Source organism: Loxodonta africana, chromosome 23, assembly GCF_030014295.1.
Source record: "Loxodonta africana isolate mLoxAfr1 chromosome 23, mLoxAfr1.hap2, whole genome shotgun sequence".
Taxonomy (NCBI): Eukaryota; Metazoa; Chordata; class Mammalia; order Proboscidea; family Elephantidae; genus Loxodonta; species Loxodonta africana.
The window spans coordinates 50214532-50236160 of record NC_087364.1 but is presented as its reverse complement, the minus strand read 5'-3'; the positions used below and the strand labels follow the sequence as shown (position 1 = coordinate 50236160).

The window sequence follows — 21629 nt, the reverse complement described above, 5'->3', positions numbered from 1 at the left end:
CCTTCTAAGATGAACACTGGGCCAGTGTCCTGTGGATTTAAATTCTCAACAGTGATCATTGATCACACAAGTAGGATTGAAAGGGTCATTCCCAGCCATGGAGTAGATCTACTGCCTGCAGCAGGGCTGGCCTTGGGACTTCTGTCTCATTAACAACCAGGAGCTAACCGGTCCCCATGTGTGTTGGTAGAACAGAGCAGATATTCAGATCACCTCCACTGGAAGACAGTGACCAGTATCTTATCCTGAAGAACTTTAGATTTTTCAAACATCCTTCACACTGGTGATGGAGACGGGATTTTACTCTTCCACTAGGGTAAAGAGTTGTCCTTTTGAAACATCTGCGTTTTCATCCAGGCCTAATGGCTAAGAAATACACTTTGTGTCATATATGTTCACAGTTATTTTATTCATTTTGACAACGTTCCCTAGTGGAAATTCCTTTGGAATATGAAATTAGAATTCATTAAAACTTCAACATTTATGATAGCAAGATGCCCAAAAGATAATACTAGTGCTTAACATAATACAATGACCAGAATCAGTTATGCAATTTTTAATTATTACAACATTTATTTAAGTCACATAAATTATGAGACGTATGTAGATTGCTAAACAATTATTTACATGATGCCAAGGATTCTCATATTCTATCCTCTAGACATATTGAAACCCTAATCTACCCTGGTGGCACAGTGGTTAAGAGCTATCCAAAAAAGGTTGGCAGTTTGAATCCCCCAGCCGCTCCTTGGAAACCCTATGGGGCAGTTCTACTCTGTGTATAGTGTTGCTATGAGTTGGAATCGACTTAATTGCAATGAGTTTTTTTTTCCAAGGGGGGTGTATAAAGTTTATGATATCTACCTAAACAAACAAACAAAAAACATAGCTGTGGAGTCAATTCTGACTCCTAGTATCCCTACAGGACAGAGTAGAACTGCCCCATAGGGTTTCCAAGTTGCACTTGGTAGATTCAAAGTGTCCACCCCTTGGTTAGCAGCCGTAACTCTTAACCTCTATGCTACCAGGGCTGCCAATATCTACCTAGTATCTTTAATTAAGAAAAAAGTTAACTTTGCAGTATACTCAATTATAATATCACAAGAAATTTTTAATTGGTTGCTCCTATTTCAATTTTCCTCCCTCAAATAAAGACACAGGTTTTTGTTCTCCACAAATTATACATAAAGAGATAGCACAGCAAGTTAGCAATTTACTTTCAGTTTTTTTTTATAGGAGCTAGTTTTTTAGGAGCATAATAAATATAAGTAAAATGAGTAAAAAAAATTTAAAGCTAACAAATCACTCTTGCTTTCAAAATTTCTGAAATATTCTATAGTCAAGAAATTTTCTTAAACATATTAGAAAAAAAGACAGGGTAGTCCTGGTTATTGCTTGGGTGCTGACAGTGTGCAGAAAGTTTCATTTAGTGGCTGGGGTGCAGAGAAACGTAAGTATATGTTCTACAGTTTAAAAAGTGTTTTCCCTCATGTATCTCATTGAATCCTCACAACTCGGTGACATTGTGTCACTTGTATTTTACCAATGGGGAAACTGTGGCTTGGAGCAGTGATCCATTTTTCTCACACAGCTAGGGAAAGGAGAGCTAGAATTCAAAATAAGAACTTCCAAATATTGGGCCCAGTATTGGTGCAAAGAATGTGCACTGGTCTACTAGCCTAAAGGCTGGTGGTTCAAACCCACCCGGTGTTACTGTGGAAAAAAGGCCTGGCAATCTGTTTCTGTAAAGACTTCAGCCAAGAAAACCTATGAATTAGTTTTGCTCTGTCGCCATGACTTAGAATCAACTCAATGGCAATAAGTTTGGATTTTGTTGTTCTTATTGTTGTTTTGCTTTTTTATTCTTTCACTACAACACAATGCATCTCTTTGAAACAAAACTATGATCCTTGCTGGGAGCAAAACATACATAAAACAACATGGGACTGATTCCATAGCTAGATTCAATAGAAAATGAACATAGAAGTAAATGAGTCAGACTCAAAGTTAATTGTGAAACACTTCCTAGAGACCACAAATTTTCACCTCTTACCAGGAGGGCGGTAGACGCAGTCAATGAAGGAGACAAAGACATTCCTGGTATGAATGAACCCCTGGTATGAAGGAGGTTTCTATGTCTCAGGCAAGGATTCCCTTTATACGTCTCACACCAGTTCTTATCTTTATATATCACTCTGTTAGGCACACAATACAGGGCCAAACAGGAAAGATTCTGGAGTTTCAGAGTTATAATCTAAAACATTCTACCGCCTTCCAATCTGGTGGCTTCTAATCCTACTGAACACCCAACCCCATCCAACCTGCAGTCCTGCTGTAGTGGGAAAAAAAAGTTTCCTTTCTGAAACTGTTATCCTAATTATTTCACATGCCACCTGATGGCTTTGTGCTTTTCCATCCATTAACTTTGCTGGGTGCTGTCAATGTCAAACCTTATATACTGTGCTTCCTGGGCTAAATGCTAAAGAGTTAAAATAATAAAACCCCTTGCATGCATGAAGCCTCCTTCGCAGGCTGACATGCCAAGAAGTGACCTAACTAACCATGTTTTTAATACCTCATTGATTTTACTTTTAATTTCCTCCAAGTGAAGCATAAAAAAGTTTACATATGCACATTTGAAATGAACGATGATATGTTTCCAACTCCTTTTTTTTTTTTTTCAATTAATGTTTCTATATGTTATGCCAAATGGAAATACATTCCAAATACCTGATCTCGGCTTCTCAGCGGTATTATATAGTGTCACTTATTTGCCAAACCTGTATCCATACCTGCTGTTATATCTAGGCAATTCTCTGACTGAAGCCTTCATTTGGACTTGCAATTTACCTAACCTTCATTGCCCCGGGTGAGGATTTAGCTTCGATCTTGGCCACTTTACTACACTCTCTCCAGCAATTAGGGAGCCATTTGGTTGCTCCTGGAGCCTCACTGGGAGGGCTACTTCTCTTGAGATGTAGCCCACGCTACCATTAGATGTCTAAGCTAATTCCTTCATTTCTTTTTTTTAATTATTATTTTCTTTATTTCATTAAGGCAACGTCATTGAAGTATCCCTACTGGCATTACATATTAGTCATTTCTTTTTCCCTTTGCTTTCAAAAATCCCTATCACATATAGGTTAAATATTAATCTGCAGTGTCCTGATAACCAAAATTGCGTTCAGCTTGGGGCAGGGGAGGGATGGATGACTATTAATAATATCAACTGTATTCCTTCCCTAGTGTCTTATTCATACGGTGCACTTCCTGTTTTGTTATGCATCCAGTAATCAAGCTAACAAAGCACTGTTGCCTTCCACAATTTTTATTTTCCTAATGTTTGGGAAAATTACACTGTTAGATTATGTCCCTGAGCAGGCTGCAGTTGTTTCTGCTCTTTGAGGTTGAGTCACTACACTGCTTTCCTACAACCAGCACTATTGTTTATTTTAAAGGAAGACAAAGGAAGCAATTTTTCTTTGGAATGAATGCTGCTTCTCCTCCAACTCACTTTCCTCTGTTTGTCAGAACCCCATTGTGTAGCTGCATGTTTAAACTGAATGGGCAGACAAGCTATTTCATCAGTTTGGGGAAAGAATCCCAAATCCCCCATTTGCAATCATCACTCCTATAGGCTTATAGATTTTCAGATAAATGATTAATCAGAAAGACCAAATTAGCATGAAGAGGACATTAGTTGAGTGGCATAGATAGGTGTTGGGAAGAAATAAAGAAAATAAAATGCAATGGTGCCCAACCTTCATTTATTTCTAAGACTCCAGCTTTCTAATGACTAAATAACTGCCTTCGAGGTAAAGTACAGAAAGAAAAAAAAAAGAGTTGCCCTTGAATCATTTCCGACTCATGGAGACCCCACGTGTGTCACAGTAGAACTGCTCTATAAAGTTTTCAATGGCTGATTTTTTGGAAGGAGATCCAGGCCTTTTCACCTAGGTACCTCTGGGTAGACTCAAACCTCCAACCCTTCAGTTAGCAGCTAAGAGCATTAACGATTTAGACCACCCAGGAAGTGAGTATTTCAGGTTTTCTTTAGTAGCACTAGTTTCTAAAAATCTTCTCTTTAGAAGAACTTCTTTCTTAAGAGAAATCATATGTCTGACCTCCACATTCTCCAATTTCTGGAAGACATTCTGCTTTACAAGTATGCAAAACAAAAGCAGGCCTTGTTAAGACACTAAGGTTTAAAGTAGTGGTTTGTTGAAAAGAACGTTGAGGTAAGGGGAGAACCTGGATAAAATTCATGTATCTAGGGCCACGTATCAAGAGATTCTGATTCAGTGAGCCAGGTCCAGGACTCTATTTAACAAACAAGCCTAGCGATTCTGATATATGCGGTTCTGGGGGAATGCTGCCATGAAGGGTGCTGGGCACCTGGCCTTCCTCTTCTGATCGCCAGGATGTGAAAGCGATTGCCATACTCAGTCCTCCTATGACGCCCCATTTCTCATCACCCCCCAAACACGGCAGAAACCCAAGGCTTTTAACCCTTATAGTCCCCCTTATGTCAGAAGTACTTTTTCCTAAATATAAACTCAAGAATTTTACAATGAGCTTTGTCTTTCCTATCAAGCACTAAAATTTGTATAAAACTTTTTAGAGAAGGTAAATTCTTCCTCTTTTTTGGATTGCAGTAGCAAACAATCACATAGGTGGGCCACCTTATTCTGGTGGGCTCCATTTTATAAAACTCCCAAATACCAATACATTCCTGATGGTTAGTGGTCCTTACAGATTTGCATTAGAGTCTATTTCAAGATGGATCATGTCGGTTGCCAGAATGACCCTCGGAGCCAGGGCAGAGCATTAAAAACCCAAAAGAGGAGGTGCCAGCGTGCAAGGCAAACAAACCAATGTGAATTAAAGGTAAAAGCAGGGCTGGAATTTTAATGTAAGGATACAGACAAGTCTCTAAACTGGTAGAAAGAAAAATGTATTTGTAGCAGATACCATTGCTTCAAATGTTGTAGATGTATTATAACAAGCCCTGACTTCAACCCCCAGGGAGAGGTCTTTTTCTGTGGTTTTGTTCTGAACCATTTCCTTTTACTGCGAGACTAGGGGAGCTTCCGTGCATGCTCAGGTGTGATGGAGAAGTTGCAATACGCCAGCCTCCTCTGGCGGCTGCAGAGAGTAAAGGAGCAGTCCCAGGTGATCAATCAAGCAATGGCGGAGCTGGCAACCATCCCTTATCTACAGGACATCAGTCAGCAGGAGGCGGAATTGGTATTTGTTTTTCTTTGTTTAAAGCTTTTAAAGGCCCTGAGCCAAGAGAAAAGTGATATGATCTAGAAAAAAAAAAAATGGTGATAATAAATGTGGTCTGAGGGAAAAGTTCCTACCCCTGATGAGGCATTCTAATGAAGAGACAGGAAAATGTGTGCATCTGGGTTTTATTTGCTCACATTCACTGGCTTCCATTTTTTTATAGCAAGAACTTTGCGATGTGTTAAAACATGCAAAGGGGCTGGTTTTTCACACTGCGTGTCAGGCTTTTTTATCTTGAGTAAAATGAAATTTTAATAAATTGTTTCCTAAGCTCCCAGGTATGTCAGTACTAAGATTCTCTCTTATGGAAAAGTCAGGGGACAAAAGAGTAATTGCTGAATTGAAAGCTGACCCTGCAAAACAGTCTTTAGAATTTTCTCGATCACTTCAGGTGTCACCAGATATATTCGCATTGCCAACCACACGTGCACTTAGTTAGATCAATAAAACAAGTGGTTATTTGAAGGGAAAATTCAGTCAAAATTCCTGTGTGTTTTTAAGTGATACCCAGTTAACTCAGAAAACCAGACACTTTAGCCTTAGATAAATCCAGTCAAAAACTAATGAAATGACCCTCACAGAAACAATCTTCAAACAGACGTGTACAGTATAACCACAGCTAATACTAGGAATGCTACCACCTTGTTTGAAAAACAGTTACTAAACGGTGAACTGGCCATTTGAGGAAAGGTGAAATTTACTCCGTATGGAGATCCTACTGTGTATTAGGGAAGGCTCTTTACTTTGAGGCTTTAACTGAAGTTAGATAAAACTAATTATTGACCTGAATAGAATTCAAAGAACAAAGATGAGACCAGCCCAAACCGATCACCTATAATTTGCAGATAACTAAAGGAAGCCTCTCTTCTTTGAGCCTTTAAAAAAGATGCAACAAATTAATCAATCGAGAAATGAACTGCCCACATTATAATATTCATCTAAACCTGTTAAAGTATATTAAATAAATACTGATATCAGAGTGAGCATATAAAACAGTCTGACTAGCCAAACAATAAAACCATACATGCTAAAGATTAAAACTCTGAAATAAATCTATTAATCAAGGAATTGCTAAGTCAAAACTGGCAATGAGACTTTCAAAACCCTTTATGGTTGTGTGTAGAAGAACACCTTCTAAGAGGCTAGGTGTTTATGCTATCATTCATAAGGCATTCAGGAGTGCAGTAAGTATAGAGCTTTCAAAGTGCATATTATACCCAATTTTAGATGATTAAGGCTCCTCTGAGATAAGAGGAAGCAAAGAAAATGTTAATTTAAGAAACCAGGAGATGTTGAGCCTGTCTTTCTGAAAAGCACATTCAGGATTTAAATGAAGAATACAGGGGTGCTCTCTGCACTTATAAGTCCTGGTGACACAGTGGTTACGAACTCAGCCGGTAACCAAAAGGCTGGCAGTTCAAATCTACCAGCCGCTCCATAGAAACCCCATGAGGCAGTTCTACCCTGCTTAATAGGGTCACTGTGAGTCGGAATTAACTCATTGGCAATGGGTTTGGTTTTTTGATTTGGTCTATGCACTTAGGGCTTCCTAACCAACCATCCACATCTATGACTTTCTTTTCTGGAAATACTTGTGTTTCAAAATATACACAAAGAGGACCAAGCCAGCATTACAGACAACCCTTACTCTAACATGTGCAATATCCCACCCACTACGACTTTTGAAAATGGGATTTCCTAGAACATTTTCGTAATTTATAAATATGCCTACCAGAAGGTTAAATGTATGTGGATGTGCATGTAGAGGCCAAATATTTAAAAATCATGTGTCTTGCAAGATTTTGTCACATTAATAGATTTTACTTTCAAACTGCTACAAATGGATTAACTTGGGGAAAAAAAAAATCCTAGTAATACATTGTCAGGTGCTATATAAACAGTGACAGCTCAATAGAAGATTTTTGACTGACTCAACTATCTGCCCTCCTGCATAAACTCTGCAATACCTAAAGCACGGAAAACTATCTAAGGGCTCATACTTCTCAGTGTCACAGGGAACTGAGCTGGTACTTGGCAGAACTCTTTGTTGGCTCTGAGTATCACACGGTTTGGGGCAACTTCATTACTTTGCAGCCACATATGCATCATGCGTATAGCATTGTTTTAAATTCAAATATGACAGATGCTTGTTTGGGGCAAAGGATAGATTACTTTTTAATTTAAAAATGGAATCGAAAAATACTTTGCTATTTTGAAATTTTGCGTTAGAAAAGAATAGTAAAAGAACTTAAATGAGCTAGATCCTTTAAGAGGCAATAAAACAGCACAATTTTAGTATTGTCCCCTGGTGAGCTTTTGCACGATGCTTAAAATTATGATACATTAGCCTCAGGAGAAAATACTAAAATGTGTTCATGTACTACATGCCATTTCCTGAGAGAATTAACTAGTGTTTTCATTCTTTACAATCCAAATCTGTTTTCGCAAAACATCAACACTTACTACGTTAAGACCTATATGTTTTCTACAAATTTTCAAGAAGAATCTTTTCATTATTTCGATATTTTATATCTGCAATAAGACTTGGTAATGGCTGAAGCCAAGATGCAGTGGCAGCATTCATTGTAGGAAAGATGAGTAATAAAATCATCAGCGTACAAATGATTTTTTAATTAGGTTTTAATCTGTGTGTTTAGAGAAGTTATTTCTGTGTGAATTCCACACTGATAATTTTTATCTTGGTGCCACAGCTGCAGTCATTAATGGCAGATGCTATGGACACCCTTGAAGGAAGAAGAAACGATAAAGAACGTGTGTGGAATACAGTCCAAAAGGTAAAACTTTCAGCTGAAGGAAAAAAATACCTCATTCTCAAAGAAAAGTGTTTATCTTGGGTCAAATCTCTTTAGAAGGTAAACAGGAAGTTCTTCTGGTCATTGTTTGTTTGCTCATTTGTTTGTTTTGTTTAATAAATGCGGCACTCTCCTGGAAGTGTAACCAAATCAAATATGGATTTATTTAATCTGTTCCCTCAGGTCTGCTTCTTTTCCAACAGACTGGTTGCATGCCTTCCTGGTTCTTCTTCATTATCATGCTCTTTTTCATATTCTATTTTCATCATCTGCTTCTTCAATGTTGGGTAATATTGGTGGGGTTTTTAGCACTTCTATCACTATTTTAGTCCCCACCCAACTCTTTCCCCATTTTTTGTCACTTGAGAAATAATGGCTACAATTCAGTGAACTACACAGAAAAGAGAACATCAATGTTTTTGGTAGAAGAGTAACATACTGGCTGTTAGAAGTAGAAGAACATTCCTGGATCCACTACTGGAATTTAAGGGCAAAGAGCACAGACATGTACCTGGTCCCAGGTACTCTAGAAGACTTGAGTGACACTATGGGCTTTATCATGGATTGAGTTGTGTCCCCCAAAAATATCTGTCAACTTGGCTAAGCCATAAAAAAAAAAAAAAAAAAAAAAATTTTTTTTTTTTTTTTTGCCATATTTCCCAGCATTTTGTGAGTGTCCCCCATTTTGTCATCTGATGTGATTTTTCTATGAGTTGTAAATCTTGTCTCTATGATGTTGATAAGACGGGATAGGCAGTTATGTTAATGAGGCAGGACTCAATCTACAAGATTGAGTTGTGTCCTGAGCCAATCTCTTTTGAGATATAAAAAAGAGAGAAGCAAGCAGAGAGACAGTGGACCTCGAACCAACCGGGAGCAGAGTGCACCCTTTGGAACTGGGGTTCCTGCGTGGACAAACTCCTAGACAAGGGAAAGATTGATGACAAGGACCTTCCCCCAGAGCCGACAGAGAGAAAATGTCTTTCCCTGGAGCTGACACCCTGAATTTGGACTTGTAACCTACTAGACTGTGAGAGAATAAACTTCTATTTGTTAAAGCCATCTACTTGTGGTATTTCTGTTATAACAACACTAGATAACCAAGACAGGGCCCTATAACAATATAAGAGTATGTAATGTTGGATAAAAAAGTTTTTTTTGTTTTTTTTTAAAAAAAAAAACTTTTTTTTCAATGTTGGATCCCAAGCCCAGCTCAAAGTAGTAAATTCTGATCAATCTACCCTTCACTTAGTCTCCTCCAATCCCCTAAAGAGCCCACAGAGAGAGAACTGGTGTCAGAAGATGTGAGAGGAACAAGCCAAAAGAGGATTCAGTTTAAGAAACAGCAGCCAGCCAGGAGGGTTTCTAGTGCATCTAAGGAAATGTGTATCTGCTGTAATCAGTTCAGAGGCCCTATGGTGAATTTATAAAAGAGAAACCAACTAAACTCAGCAAATATTTGTTGAGTGTCTACTGTGCTGGAAAGAATTCAAGGTGTTAGGGAAATTGTTCTGGGTAAGACAGACACAGCTCCTGCCTCTATGGAACTTGCCAACTAGAGAGAAGACAGTTGTCCTAAACAGTTACTTACAAGTTTGCTGAGTATGACAGTAAAGACGTGGATGCTCAATGATTTATGGAAACAAATTGCAAGGGAACATAGCCTGGGCCAGGATGTCAGAAAAGCCGTCTCTGAAAAATTGATATGTATATAACATTTAAAAGACATGGAGGCATTTTCAGGTGAAAGGGGAACAGACTTCCAGAGGGAACAATAGCATACACCAAGAATGCAAAGAAAGCATATGTGATATTCAAAACCTGCCAAGAGAGTGGGGAAATGAAGTGCAAAATGAAGAACAGAGGCAGACAGAAGTCTAGTCACAGAGGAACGTACAAATGATGTTAAGGATTTAGGATTTTTAAGAAAGTATTTAACTGGGAGACATATCTAGGGCTGTGTTTGGAATAATAGACTGAGAGGCTGTGGAAATGTGGAGAGATCAGTTATAAGGCAGTGACCAATGTCCACACAAGACATGGTAATAGCCTGAGCTGGGGTAGTGGGTGTAGAGATAGGGAGAAACAGGCAGATACAAAAACCTATTTAGGAAGCCAGATATGCAGGCTTTGTGCACTGATTGGATATGGGAGCTGAGAGAATAGAAAAAGTTAAGAATGATGCCCAGACAGGCAACTTGAGCAACTGGGCAGGAGCTGAAGAGATGGTTTGCTTGTGCCATTTACTAAGGATGGAAACGCTGTCAGGGAGTGGCTTTTGACTGAGAATAGAAGCTCAGAGTTCAGTCTTAGAGTCAAGAGATAGAACCACAAAAGATATCTGAAAGGGAATTTGTTAACTAGGTAGGAAGTTTTTAACTAGGTACCTGAAAAAGCAAAAGAGAACAATAAGGTATCACAGAGGAAGCAATTAAAAGAAGCAATCACCTCCTGGGCTGGGGAATCAAACAGAAGAGGTTAGAACCTAAAGAAACTTGGAGCGGGGCCCTGCGGAGACAAAACTCAGATCTCCTGTGAGAAGGTGCTACTCAGCAATGCTGATGTCCCTGAGAATAGAGGAGGGGTTCTGAAGGGCTGGAACCCAGAACAAAGACAATGCAGAACAAAGAGGAGGGGTCACTAGCCCACTGAGACAGATGTGTGAGGTGGGGAGATGGGGAAGTGGGGGGTACAATTCTGCAACTTTTTGGAAGAACTGGATTCAGCTAGGAAACCCTGATGGTGTAGCAGTTAAGAGTTTCGCTGCTAACCGAAAGGTCAACAGTTCAAATCCACCAGGTGCTCTTGGAAACACTATGGGGCAGTTCTACTCTGTCGTATAGGGTTGCTATGAGTCAGAATTGACTTGACAGCAATAGGTTAGATTCAGCTGCTGCTAATAGAAAAGAACATGTTTCTGGAGTGAAGAAGCTTTGCTAAGGAGATGTTCACATGAACGGCAAGCATACAGGAAGCCCACTGCAAGTCAACAGGAAGCAGAGAGGAAAGAACAAGTCCTTTCTTTCACCTGCAGCCTTGTACTCTCCCTCTAGCATCCCTTACTGGTAGATATTAACAACTGGCAAAGCAGAACCAAGGTTTGCAGAACCCCAGTCCCAGCATCACGGAGCCAACTAGAGATATAGAAAGATGGGTTTGAAACTGAGAGACTAGAGGTTAATAACTGGCACAAGAGGGTATTGAGCTCAGGGTCTTGGCAAGACAGCCAAAGGGAAATATAGAGGCCTGAAGTACTGGATAGAAGACTGAAAAAAGATAGAGGCTTAGAGATACTGGCAAATTGATGTTAACTAAAATCATCTGAGTGGGGGACATGGCTAAGAAAGAGGGTATAGAGTAAGGATAAAAGAGAACATTGAAGAGCACATTTAAAACTTAAGAACAGAAGCCTACAAATAGAAGGAATGGCTGGAGGGATTGGAGCTAGAGATCAACCAAATCCAATGTTGATGAAAGTCAATCAATATAATCAATACCTCTGTTGACTATAGAAATAATAGTTTAGAGCAGGGGTCAGGAAGCGATAGCCTGCAGATCAAATCCTGCTCACCATCTATTTTTGTAAATAAAGTTTATTGAAAACAGCCATGCACGTTCATTTATATATTGCCAGTGTTGGCTTTGGTAGAGCTCAGCAGTTGCCACAAAGACTGTTGAGCTCACAAAGCCTAGAATATTTACTATCTGACCCTATTCTGAGTAAGTTTGCTGAATCCTGGTTTAGAGCACTATCCCTCCCAGAAATAGTTGCTTTTGTACAGTAAATATTTATATTTACAAATCCAACTGACAGTAGAACATCAGTCCAATTATGAAATTCCAGGGATCAACCAAAAGGTAGAAGAGAAATTGAGCAGAGGGTGTCTTTCCAAGAATCTCTGAAGTGACATCATGTAGACAACCTCTGATTCCACCTTACTCTAAGCTAGTGTTTTTGATGCCCACATTTATAGAAACACTTAGCCTGTGGTTTCTCACATTGCCCCTATTCCAGTTATCTACTGCTGTGTAACCAACCAAAGCCAAACCCAGTGCTGTTGAGTCGATTCTGACTCATAGCGACCCTTAGGACAGAGTAGAGCTGCCTCATGGAGTTCCCAAGGAGCCCCTGGCAGATTCCAACTGCTGGCCCTTTGGTTAGCAGCCATAGCCTTAACCACTGCGCCCCAGGATTCCCTGCTGTGTAACAGACCACCCCAAATTAGTGGCTTAAAACAACAATTCATTGTTATCTTCCACAGTTCTATGGGTTGACTGGACTCAGGTGGTTCTTGCAGTTCAGTCAGATGGCTCTGTATGTGGGGATGGAATTATCTGAAGGCTAAAATGAACTGGGCATCTAAGATGGCTCACTCACATGGTTGATCGATGATGTTAGTCAACTGAGGTAGTTGGTTGGAGTGTCTAAATGTGTATGGCTTCATATGGATTAGGCTTCAAACAGCATGGCAGTTGGGTTCTGAGTGAAAGTATTTCAAGAGAAAGAAAATAGAAACCATCAGTCCTCTTAAAGCCTAGGTCCACAGTTGGCATAGAAACTTCTACCATATTCTATTGGTCAAAGCAGTCACAAGCCAGACCAGATTCAGAGTTAGAGACATAGACTCCACCTCCCAGTGGAGGAGTGACTTGTGCATTCACTGACAGAATGAAATGAGAGCACCCATCTTAGAGACAAGCTACAGCAACAGAACACTGGCTCTTTATTACAGGCTGGAAAACACACCTGCAAGCAAGCAGGAATCAGGAAGACAGTGAAGTCAGGGCCTCCAAGGCCTCAGTGATCGGAACACTGCAGAGCCACTCGACCTGACCACTGGGTATCTAGAAAAACTCACTGGTGAACAGCCAATCTTTCCGAAATAAAAGCCCTGGTAATGATCATAGCTTTCTAAATGGAAGCTCCTGAGAGGTCTTTAGGAAGATGTGAATGGGAAGGAAGAGGGTGCCAAATTTTTCCCAAGGGCTTTTAATTTGGTTAATGTGGCTCTACAAAGGATGATTGTATCACTTTCAGGCAATTCCGGTAGCAAATAAGTAATTTCCTTTTACTGCTACAGAGTTAATTTGTGTGTGCAGAAAAAAATAATTAAAAAAAAAAAAACCCTCATTGTACAAGCTACACTGTGTTCTGAGCCCACTAGAAGTTGATATCAGCATCACCACCTCTGAGATCTGTTATCTGTAATAGAAACAGCTGTTGTACCTAATGAAAACACTTGAAATTTTTATCTGAAGCAGCAGAATTACAGCAGCACCTCCTAGTTCCACGTAAAGGGTCTGTCAGAATCCCCATTACCTAACACAATTTTCAGGGCCCTACTTTGTTATGAGCCTATAAAAAGCTTATCAAGATGAAATCTGATTCATGAGTGCTGACCTCCTATCTACGTTTGAATTCTTTGAGTTTTCACTAAGAACCCAGAAGGAGAAAGACAATTGCCGTTTTTCCCTAATTCACCAGGACTTAAAATACATTCTTCAATGTAATTTTAGGGAAGTGGCTATTGTTTTGAGTTGAGCTTGCAGAATATTTCCTTTCTAGTAATTAATTCAAGACATAGGTAGGTTTAGTGGTGCAAATATAAAAATAAGCAGCTTATGTCAATAAATAAATAAATTCTCTGTTGGAGAGTCCTGGGTCACAACATATTTAATCAAGGGTATCACGGTTTTTTAGTTTGATTACATTTCTATAACAACAACAACAAAAAAAAAAAAAACTTGAGAAAATACAGCCTTTTGTATCCGCAGGTCCTGTTAACACACTGCACAGACATTCGCACATTCATCAGACATTTTCTGAGCACCTCCTCTGTGTTAGACGATCTTCGAGGCTCAGAGATACAGCCATGAAAAAGCAGTACTCTAATGGTTTTTGCCTTCCAGAAGAGTGAGGTAGATAATCAGTGACATAAATAAATATAGAATATGTTATAAGGTAATAAACGCCCTGGGGGAGTAGGGGACAGGAAAGAAAAATGGAAAGTGTCAGAGGATTGCAACTGCAGTAGCATGGTCAGGGTAGGATTCACTGAGAAGGTGACATCTGAGCAAAATTTGAACAGAAAGAGGTAGGAAACCATGCAAATATCTGGTGAAAAGCACTCTCAGTAAAGGAAATGTAAATGCACAGCCCTGAGACTGGAGTGTGCCTGGCACATACAAAGATCAGCAAGGAGGCTAAGGTGACCAGAGTAGAATGAATAGAATGACTAGAGTAGAAGAAGAGGGCGGGGGGGAGTAAAAGGAGAGAAAGTGAGAAAGGTAAGGGAGGTGGGCAGATCTAGTAGGGCCTTTCAGTATGACAGAGCAGGGAAGCTACTAGAAGTTTTTGAGCAAAGCACTACATATGTTGTTGTTGTTGTTAGGTGCCATCAAGTTGGTTCCGACTCATAGTGACCCTATGTACAACAGAACTAAACACTGCCCCGCCCTGTACCATCCTCACAATCGTTGCTATGTTTGAGCCCATTGTTGCATTTTTGACGTAATGCGTTATAAAAGAAAAAAAAAAAAAGTCACTCTAAGCTGCTAAGTTGAGAATAGATACAAGGGAGCAAAGATAGAGGCAGGGAGCCTAGATAGTAGGTTATTGTGATGATCTAAGAGAGTAGTAATGGTGGCTTGAACCAAGGTGGTGGTAATGCAGGTGAGAAGTGGTCAGATTCAGGGTGCTATCCAGAACGACAGCAAAGATTTCTTAGGAGAAAGGCTCCAAACCCAAAACCCAATGTCATCACTAGTGCAGTGAAATAGGGGCCCTGGCCTAGCAATCCAGACATCTGGGTCTGTCATAAAGTAGGTCAGAAACAACTTCCTTTCTCTGGGCTTCAGTTTTCTCATCTATAAAATAAGGGCATTGGACTAGAAGATTCTAAACCTCCTCCCAGCTGAGATGAATGGGTCTTTAGAATGGTAGACCACTAAAATGAAAGAATAAGAGTTAATATTTACTGAGCTCTTAATATGCGCCAAGAATTCGCCTCTCCTATTTAAAAAAAAAAAAAAAAAAACCTCTGGCTCCTTGAAAAAAAAGAAAGAAAAATCTCCATTCTCTTTACATATATCAACTCATTAATCCTTCCATGAAGCAAAAACTATTAAATAGAGAAGCTTAGCAGTTTGCCTAAAATTACACAGTAAATAAGTGGTAGAGCCAGGACTTGATCTAACCACAGAGCCTAAACTATATCTTTCTTCTTTTTTTTTTTTTTAAATATCTTATTGTGTTTTTAGCGAAAGTTTACATGGGAAATTATGTTCTCTTTTAACAATTTCTATACATATTGTTCAGTGACATTGGCTACATTCTTCATGATATATCAGTATTCTTGTTATTTCCATTTTGGTTGTTCTGTTTCCATTAATCTAGCTTCCCTGTCCCCCCTTGCCTTCTCATCTTTGCTCTGCGGTTAATGTTAACCTTTTGGCTTCATCTAGATTTTTTTTAGACAATTGCTTTGAAGAACACAGTACTCAGGGGTAATATTATTCATTTTATGGGCCACTCTATCATTTGGCTGAAAGGTGACCTCTAGGTGGTTTGAGTTCCAAGTTTAAAGAGTATCTCAGGACAACAGTCTCAGGATTTCATCTAGTCTCTACTGGTCCAGTAAGTCTGGCCTTTCTGTCTAAACTATTTCTTGATAGAAACCCAAGCTCTTGTGTTGCCTGAAAAAGCCTGACAAGCCAGCATTGTTACATGTACAACTGAGCATTCTGGTGTGGGCAAAGTGGGCAATTAAGGTGACTTCCAACCAAAGTGGAATTTGGCCATAAATTAGCCCAGTTTGTCTATCTTTGATTCTCAAAATAAAGCTTTTTTACCCTGAGCCAAATAAGTCACTAAGAAATTCTTGGTTTAGTCTCTCTTTGTAACCCACCTGTATATGATCCTCTTTTTCTGTCCCTAAGAAGCCCTGGTGGTGCATTGGTTAAGCACTCAGGGCTAACCCAAAGTTCAACCGTTTGAATCCACCAGCCACTCCATGGTAGAAAGATGTGGCAGTCTGCTTCCGTAAAGATTTGCAGCCTTGGAAACACTATGAAGCAGTTCTACTCTGTCTATAGGTCGCTATGAGCCAGAATCGAGTCGATGGTGAGTTGTTTTTGTGGGGGGGGGGGGAGTTCTCTGTCTCTTAATTTTCTATTACCAGAAAACAGAGCCCAAATCTGCAAATCCATGATTAATTCAGCTCCCACTATGGGACCTTGGGCAAGTCACAGCCTTCTGAGTAACATACTGTTATCACTTTCAGAGTCTATGATTTTATGTTACTTAGCATTGAACCCTAAGACCTATGGATGATTTATGAACTAGGCATGGAAAGAAATAGAAAAGAGAGTCCTTAAAAAAAAATGTGCCAACTGTTGAGTTAGGGCATTCTTATTTCTTCTTGCCGCAGAATCAAGCAGTCAAGTAACACTATGTATGCAACTCGGAAAGAAAAAAAAAGGGGTATTCCTCTTCATCTACAAAGTTTAAATTTTGCACTAAGAAGATCAAAATTTTGCACTAAGAAGATCAAAATTTAATCTATTAGAGCATAAAGCATTATCCGTTATGCCTCTGGATCACTGATTTGAGACTAAATGAGGACAAACGAGACCTTGTTATTTTAAAAGCAATGAGAGAAAAGCGCTTACATACGATCATAGTCCTGTGAGTTGTCATGAGAAGACATACTTCCTTAGAATTCCATTCAGTATTATAAAGTAGTTCATCATGAGCTTCAATGAATCCAACTAATGGAGTATAGATAGATTTCTTTAAACTATTGATATGAATTCATTCAAAATCATTTAGCTTTTTGTATTCCTTTTTACCCCAAAATCTTAACTTGTAAATCATACTCATTGTCATTATACAGGAGCCCTGGTGGCACAGTGGTTGAAAGCATTTGGCTGTTAACCTAAAGGTTGGTGGTTGGAACCTACCAGGGGTTCCACAGGAGAAAGATGAGGCAGTCTGCTTCTGTAAAGATTTACAAGCCTTGGAAACCCTACAGGAAAGTTCTACTCTGTCCTATATGGTCACTATGCCAAAAAAAAAAAAAAAGGAAAAAATCCCTGCTGCCATCAAGTCAATTCCAACTCCTAGTGACCTTATAGGACCGAGTAGACCTGCCCCATAGGGCTTCCCAGGAGCAGTTGGTGGATTCGAACTGCCAACCTTTTGGTTAGTAGCCAAAACTCTTAACCACTGCGTCACCAGGGCTCTAGTTGGAATCAGCTTGACAGCAGTGGGCTTGGTTTGTTCATTATACAGAAATGGCATTCGCTGATACACTAATTCAGAGTTTTAAGATGAAAACATGATAAAACTGTATGTCACTCAGCAACTCTGTTCTGTTCAAGACTGTTGATGCAGGCAAAGCAAACCAAAACCAAATCCAGTGCTGTCAAGTCAATTCCAACTCATAGCGAGCTCTATAGGACAGAGTAGAACTGCCCCATAGAGTTTCCAAGGAGCACCTGGCGGATTCAAACTGCCAACCCTTTGGTTAGCAGCCATAGCACTTAACCACTACACCACCAGGGTTCCCAGGCAAAGCAAAGAGAGATAAATACAAACTTGGGAGGTGGGGCAGGGGCAGTTGGTGGAGGAGAGAGAGGGAAGAGCAAACTGGAACATTTTATTTACTTTCCACTTCAGCATTCAAACCTGAATCCTTCCAGAAACAGATCTGAGAGAGATTGCACACACGGCACTATCATTCATCGGCCAGTCATCTGGGCTGACTAATATGTGGTTAGGGCATGCAGTTGTGTCTCTCTGAGAGTACTGCTGTCTTTTCAAAGATTTGGCAACTGTACCACTCATTTGCAAAGCAATTTTTCCAGCAATCAGGCTTTTCCTCTGTGTCTTGTTCTTTAAGAAGTCTCTGCAGATTTATTGCAATTTGATTGTGAATCTTCTAAGCTCCTGGTTATGGGCTTCCTCGTTAGCATATCCCCAAATTCCTTTACAGTGTGTGCTCCAAACACTGCTAAGCAGTTCTGTCCACACCATAATGCAGTTCATGTAGGGAAACCCAAGTGCTCCTATTGCTGACCATACTGGGGAAGGGTGGAGGAGACTCTGAGGACAAGCAGGGAGGAAGACAAGGCCCAAGGAGTTGAGGGAAGCCAGGTTCCTGGGATATATCATTGCAGTGCCTGGGATGAATAAGTCTGTGCTAGTATGCGTCCGGGCCAGCACTGTAGTAGAGGAGCTTCCACCAAAGCCCTGGCAGAACCACATGATCATAGTCAGAGGCTGGGCCCTGACGCAGCAAAGCCAAGTCTAGTCCAGGGAGTAGAGAAAGCCTGGGTCCTGGCTGTCTCCCTGGGCAACAGTACAATGGTCCAAATCCAAATGACAAATTTCAATTGTCATTTAAGCCAATGTCTTTCTCCTCTGATTTAGAGGAAAAGGCATGCAGTAGAATTATTAAACATTTTCATTAGCTGCATTGGCTAATCACCCATTTCCCACCTGTGCTTGACCTTTTCTCCAAAACTGGGAACGCCTCATAAGCTATGTTGACTGCAAACATTGTCTTCTAAGACTTTGATGAGTTCGCATGAAATTTCTGCAGCAGAAACATTGCCATACAGAAGTTGAATCCTAGCACAACCCTCATCTAGGGAGCATATATCTAGAAGCTCTGCCATTTTTAATGAGGAGTTTATCAAGGTGCAGAGACAGCTAATCTGCCATCTTGGACATGTACCTAATAAAGTACTGTGTTACCCACCAAATTATTGAACTATGTCAGTCTGTCCCAAGCTTACTTTTGAATAACTATCGCAATTGAAACATAAGCTATAGGTAATTTATTTCAGATAAATAAGTTAATTAATAATGATAATAATAACAAATATTATCCCTGATTTTTAATTGGTTCTTTAGTATGTGCCAAGCACTTCAAGACATTATCACATTTAATGATTGCCACAGCCTTACTAAGGAGATGTCATTACCCCTCATTTGAAAGATGAGGACAAAGAGCTTTGTAGAATTAACAAGGAAACTAGCCCAAGCTTGTAGTTACAGGGTTTGGTTTGAATTGAATTCATTTGGGTCAAAAGCTCTTTTGTAACTACTAAGTCAAACACTTGTTAAGCCAAATGTAGCTGCTAAAAGTCAATGGTGCAAAGAACATTACCTGACCGAAGCTCAGATTCCTTAAGACAGTCAATGAGACAACCTTTGATTCTATTCCTGTAGGTGTCATCCTCCTTCCAAAGCACGCTACCTACTAGCCAAGCCGAGGACTTACCCAGACTGCTCTAGGGCAACTGTATGACGTATCCAAACCACTGCACCCACTGCTTTTCCCTGGATCATGCTTCTCTTACCATCTCCCTTTATCAACCTTCCCTTTATAGACATATCACATTTAGCTTTGCTTTGATAGCCTAGCATCTTCCCTTTTCTTGCAATATTAGAACTTCGAGAAAATAGCCTAGAAGTCCAGTCATTCCTATAGTGTATTTACTGTCACTCTGAGGGCCACTAACTGTGGAGTTATCTCAGCATTCTGAAATGCATCAGGATGGCTTCATCTATGAAAGCGCAACTTTATAAGCACATATAGCTCTAACCCCTCTAAGTTTTACCATCACCATGGAAAACTCTGAGGCCATAACAAGGCCAGCACACTTTTCACCTCTTTCATTTCCTGGGTTCCTTCAAAGCTGCCTGATTCATTATGAGCTAACATAGGGACATGGCTAAAACAGAAATTAGAAATGCTTACATTACTCCAAAGCTATTAGTATTTTTATCTTTGAAAATGCTTTCCAGAATCTTTCAGAAGGGCAGGGATATATTCTGGGGTTGAGGGAGGGAGCACATATCTCAATTGTATTTTGAACTGAAGAGTGAGTGCAGTTCATTCTAAAAGCTACTCCCTTTAAATTACCATGAGTGTCTTCTTTGCTCGGCAGCCTAGCATTTTATTGCACGCATTTTATACATTAAGTTTTTGCAATCCTTTATAATTCCAGAGAATAACAGAATAACAGCTTATACCACTTGGTAGCTAAATGAACCATGGGACATCTTCCATTCTGTATTGAAAGTGGGATTAATACAGAGTTCAGAACAATTGACTTGTAGCTCACTCAATCATTTATAGTGTACTCATTATACCTTTCATCTTTTGGAGAAGGGCAAGGATGAAAGTGCCTTTACATGCAGCCCTGAAGGAAGGTATGGGTCATTTATCATTCTGATTATGACTTTCATAAAATGGTGTATGTGGAGGAAAGGACAAGATTGTAATCTAAAACACACACGAATGCCATAAGGACAAATATATCCATATCTCTTCACATCATCAAAACTCTGTGTGTGTAAAACTTATGTATACTCTGCTAAAATGGCTTTCTGATAGAGAAAAGACTCTGAAGAGGAGTATAAGATGGCTGGTGAAAAGATGAATATGGACATAGTTGAAAAGATCCTAACCTAGAGATAGGATATAGTATGTCCACTTTCTTTTTGAGCTAAAGGTATTCAAAAAGGCTTTTAACTTCCCAAGATCGCTTATGGAGAGAAGGTCCCTTCAGCTTCATGATAGGTGATTCTCTTCACATTGATGGAGATATTTGGAAACAACTGGGCAAACTGATTCAAGAAGTGAAAAGACATCTCCCTGAGGCACAGGATAAAATTATTTTTAAAAAAAACATGATAGAGGACTTCTACTTCCAGGAAGATGAAATAGACAGGCTTTTCCCTATTCCTACCATTAAGTAGAACTTAAAACCATGGCCATTATATGTAAAACAAACATAAGACTCCTAAAGGTAGAAAGAAAAAGGCAGACATTCTAGGGACATCAGGACCAAAGGAATGACACAGTGGTCAGTTCACTGGATTTTTCCAGAACTGAAAAAGCCAGCAACCCAAAAATACCAACGGACAGAGCAAAATAAGCCTTCAGGAATGTCTGTTCTCCCTAGCTAAAGGGTAAGGAAAGGGATAGCATAGCAAGACAGGCTAGACAAGACTTTCAGACAATAACCATTCTACTCCATCCAAATACCACAGCAAAATGTGGTCTCCATCCCACCTATGTCAGCAAAGCCCAAGTGATGAGTTAGATTTCCACCCCTACTAGGCTGTAACAATGTGCCCCAACCCTCACACCCCACCAAGGTGGTATCAGAGAAGATCAAGTAGGAAGTCTTAACCTTCATCCCCACCTGACAGTGACAAGGTGTCCCTCCTCCTCACTCTCGATGGGGCGGTGTCAGAGGAGGCTTAGTGGAGAGCCAGAACTTTCATCACTGTCTAATAGTAGTAACCCCCCATGTGGTGTTGGTGGAGGTCACTTGAGGAGGAATAAGGCACTGCTACCCCTCCCAGAAAGGGAGATATTAGTGGAGACCTAGTGAGCAATCTGAATGCCTACCCCCACCCAGTAGTAATGAGGAGCCCCTCTCTCAGATGTCATTGGAGACCAAGGAAGTAATCTGGACTTCTATAACCACCTGGCAGTAACAAGGCAG

The 21629-nt window shown here is 40.0% G+C and overlaps 1 protein-coding gene across 1 annotated transcript in view; it reads left to right on the top strand.

The window, feature by feature from the left end:
- Positions 1-21629, top strand: part of SPATA16 (spermatogenesis associated 16) — a 279707-nt gene that overhangs the window by 233495 nt on the left and 24583 nt on the right. The window contains exons 8-9 of the mRNA XM_003416233.4: positions 5083-5247; positions 8001-8084. Of these exons, the coding sequence (XP_003416281.2) occupies positions 5083-5247; positions 8001-8084 (249 nt within the window). The remainder of the gene's footprint in view (positions 1-5082; positions 5248-8000; positions 8085-21629) is intronic.